The sequence below is a fragment of the Gregarina niphandrodes genome (assembly GCF_000223845.1).
Source record: "Gregarina niphandrodes unplaced genomic scaffold scaffold00009, whole genome shotgun sequence".
Taxonomy (NCBI): Eukaryota; Apicomplexa; class Conoidasida; order Eugregarinorida; family Gregarinidae; genus Gregarina; species Gregarina niphandrodes.
The window spans coordinates 12,811-16,567 of record NW_011646046.1 but is presented as its reverse complement, the minus strand read 5'-3'; the positions used below and the strand labels follow the sequence as shown (position 1 = coordinate 16,567).

The window sequence follows — 3,757 nt, the reverse complement described above, 5'->3', positions numbered from 1 at the left end:
GAAAAAGAAGCAATTCATGTAGCCAAATCGTACTGGACCCAAGACGTCGAGTATCGACGCAGGATGTTCCAGCAGTACAAAATTAACACCAAAGGACTTGAGGATAGGCGGGGAAGTGTGTTCCCCTCCGCAGTATTCCTCGTCCATCAAGGCAGAGCCCACGAAGAGTTCGAAAAGAGCATCCTAGAGCAGAGGTCTCAGGATGCCCCTTGGGTGTGGTCCAGTGCCCCCAAGGCCACGAGTAATGACAGGTGGGCCCAGTGGAGACTTACCAATGCGATCAACAACCAGTTCTACAGAATGTACCACAAGTACAACACGGCCACGTTCAAGATACGTCGTTAGCGTTTCGCTTTAATTTTTTCGTCGTGCAAACCACCGGTTTTCAGGTCGATGCCTGCCACTGACGACTCCCAGCTTTTGCCACTGACTTCCAGGTCCCTCGTTTGAACCTTCCAGCCCTGTTCTTGTGGGAGACGACACATGTGTACTGCACCGTTGGCATTTGATCGAGGTTACGGCCACCCTTTTTCACCTGCGCCATGACACGCAAACTATTGGCGAAGGGCTACTGAAGGGGCGAAGGGCTACTGAAGGGGCAAAAGGACGACGTGTGGTTTGCCCCGGTGCTGCCACACCCACTGGAACACCGTGCCTGCCCCACAGTTTCTTGAAGCGAGATTGAGTCCCAGCCGGCCCTTGTGTATTGTCTTTTTTTTAAAGCACGACAATTAAATTAAACTATCTAAATGGAGTGAGAGCATGAAACACTTACGTTGCCTGTTGGTATCAAGTCGGCGTGCGTAAGCTGCCTGACCATGAAGAATCCCACTGTCGAGTGTTGGTAAAGGATAAACACCATCAGAACGTCGTCATCCCAGTTCAGAAGGTCCGGTGTCACCGTCGACAACGAACACCTAACCCTAACGCGTGTAAGTGGACAAAACGGTTGACGCCAATACGCAGTAGACGGAGGAAGGCTGCCAGCAGTTAGGCTGGATAATTGTGGCGACAGGGAAGTATGCATTGCCAGCCACTTCGTGGAAGTTTGATCTTTTTACTGTTTGGGAGGGCAATGTCCAGCACCATGTTGTGGGTTTGATTCCCCGCATTGATTTGGATGGTGGAAGGGTGTTCTGAAACAGGCCAGCGCCTCTAGTGCCGAAGATGTTTCTTTCGCTGGTTATTTCTGTCTGTGCACGTGCGTCACCCAGCACCACACAGAATGACGCACGAACTCCTTTACCCCAGAGCCCTTTACCCGAGAGCTTAATAGCTAGAGTGACTCCAGATCACGAAGGAAAATTGACGAAGTGAAAAAGTTGATGAAATGAAGGTGGTCATGGTCTGCAGCCGTCTGGACAGCAGACCACGTTGTGGCGGAAAGTGGCACCGTCGCGGTTATTAACAGTGAGGCTGAAGCGCAAGCCCTCAGTGCCGACGACCTCAGGATTGGAGAGGGTGGTGGTGATTGGGCCTTCGAATTCGAAGTCTGCTGCCCGGGCTCGACACGCCAGCCATTTCAATAGTTCGTCTGACCCTCTTATTTTCTTGGGAATTCCCCACGACACGTGCATCGGTCCTGTTGCACTCTGGCACATCATGTCGGTGATCTCGCAGTCCAACCCCGAACGGCAATCGCACGGGCGCCGGGTCGGAAGACATTCGAAAGAAGGCCAAACTTCGAACTGGTCGCCGAAGCCGGTGCTCGGCTCGCAGACCAAGGAATTGATGGTCGGTATCGCCACCTCTTTTACGGATACCCGATGATGCCAGGACATGCACAAAGCCAGGCCAGAAAGCATTCCAGCCGCCACGACCACGGTCATCTTCGGATTGTCCTCCATGCATTGCCGCAGGGATGCCACTTTACAACGGATGCGCTCGATCACATTAGACGGCTGAAGCTTCTCAAGGCGGAACTTATTAAAGCTAAAATCCCTTAGACTGAACCATTGAAGGCCACCAAACATCCGGAGGGAGCGCGGCTGAGGGACGTTCTCATCAATGGCTGAAGGGGCTTTTTCAACAACTTCATCCGGCACAACTTCGTCCTCAGGATGTTCCAACTTCCATAGCCTATCACTCACCCAGAACTCATATTCCGAAGCTGGTTCACATAAAAGAACTTTGAGTAGACCTTCCTCTACTGCAAGGTCGACAGGAGTTTTCTCCACAGGAACCTCATTTAGACTCCTCCTTGAATCCTTCGCCGGACGTTGTTCCCCTGGGGGTACACGGGTCTCCTTCGCTGGACATTCCACGAGACTTTCCAGTGAACCCAAATCCGGGACCGCATCACCGCTGGGGCCGGCGGCGTCCTCTGCTGGGACGGAATCCTCTTCCATGGACACCCCTTGTAGCTTCGACCCGTGCAGCGCAGCCACCTCCGTCACCAGGCGATTACGCAGCTTCTTGCTCAACTTGCCGCGACTGTGACGAATTATACTACGACACATGAACTCAACAAATTGGTCCAAGACCGCGTCATCAAGACGTCGGTTAAATTCCGATTCGGGTGCCAGCTGCAGCTTGTTCGGGTACTTGAAAATATTGTAGTCAGGATCATCCAACCCGTCCGTCTTCGAGGCCACTATCAACTCAAGTAGCTGGTCGTTCTCGTGGACCAACTCGTCCGGCACCACAACCGTCACACGGTAAAAGCCACACCCCTTCGTCGTAGACAACCCACCGTGCCTATCAATGAATGCAGCAAGCACCACCCCCAGTCCTCCTTTCCATGAGGCCTTTGAAGCATCTCCCCTCATTTTCCGAATTTTGAAACTGCCCTAACTGTCTCCTCCCAACATCCCGCAAGCATCCAATGCGGTCACCACAGACACACACCACCACACTACTGATCGTTTGGACACTTCCGAGATACCGGCATCGTAGACACTCTCGTGACCAGCACGTGGTCTCGGTCGCCCCGCAGCAGTAAGCTTCGAGCCGGCGTTGCATTCTTTCCTAAATGGGATTGGACGGGTACGACGCGTCCCAGCTGACAGGCTCAGGTCACCGAGCGCCGGCAGCACACGGTTGAGAAGGGTGGGGAGAATGAAGGAGGGCAGTGATTGACCCACGCGGAGGATACCCGCCGGCATAAATGTGCCTGCCTCCCGCTTTGCCAGTTTACTACACGTACGGTTAACCAGCACTGTTGCGCAATTGCACATTTTACGATGGCAAGAAAGATATCGAGAAAAGGCTCAAGGAAGGGATCGCGGAAGCCAGAGAGAGCTCAGTACCAGAAAAATGTACCCGAGCCCGAAACACTGGTGAAGCATCCTATGGATGAGCTTGACAGCGCTTTTAGCCCTACTCCCACCAACACTGAGGAACACTTGTCACCACAACCTCTTAAGACCATAAATGAAATCGAGAACACTGACGAGAAATACGACGAAGACAAGACCGTTCAGGACCACATCAATGATCACGCAGACAAAGCCGAAGAGGAGATGCTAATGGGTGAAATAAAGGATGATCAAGGCGAAGCCGAGGTCGATGTTGATGTTAAAGAAGGCGAAGTGAAAGAGGAAGAGCCGGACGTCAAGGTAGAAGGTGGTAACAGGGAGGAAAAAGAGGAGAAAGAAAACGAAAGAGAAGAAGGCGAGCTAGCGGAAGGTGGTCCAGTGCCTGAGGATGAAGTACATGAGGCTAGGGCACCTGAAGTTAAGGTGCCGGAAGTCAAACTACCCAGCATCGAAAAAGTAGGAGAGGAAGGCGAGGTAGACAAGGATGAACCAGAAGATGG

At 52.6% G+C, this 3,757-nt stretch overlaps 2 protein-coding genes across 2 annotated transcripts; one reads left to right on the top strand and one right to left on the bottom strand.

The window, feature by feature from the left end:
• Positions 1–1,340: 1,340 nt before the first annotated feature.
• On the bottom strand, positions 1,341–2,768 carry GNI_058550 (hypothetical protein; the record flags this gene model as incomplete). The annotated part of the gene is made up of 1 exon (XM_011136143.1): positions 1,341–2,768. The coding sequence occupies one exon, from the start codon at positions 2,766–2,768 to the stop codon at positions 1,341–1,343; it is 1,428 nt and encodes a 475-aa protein (XP_011134445.1).
• Positions 2,769–3,182: 414 nt separating this feature from the next.
• On the top strand, positions 3,183–3,757 carry GNI_058540 (hypothetical protein; the record flags this gene model as incomplete). The annotated part of the gene is made up of 1 exon (XM_011136142.1): positions 3,183–3,757. A coding segment is annotated over one exon (575 nt), but the record flags the coding sequence as incomplete, so codon positions are not given.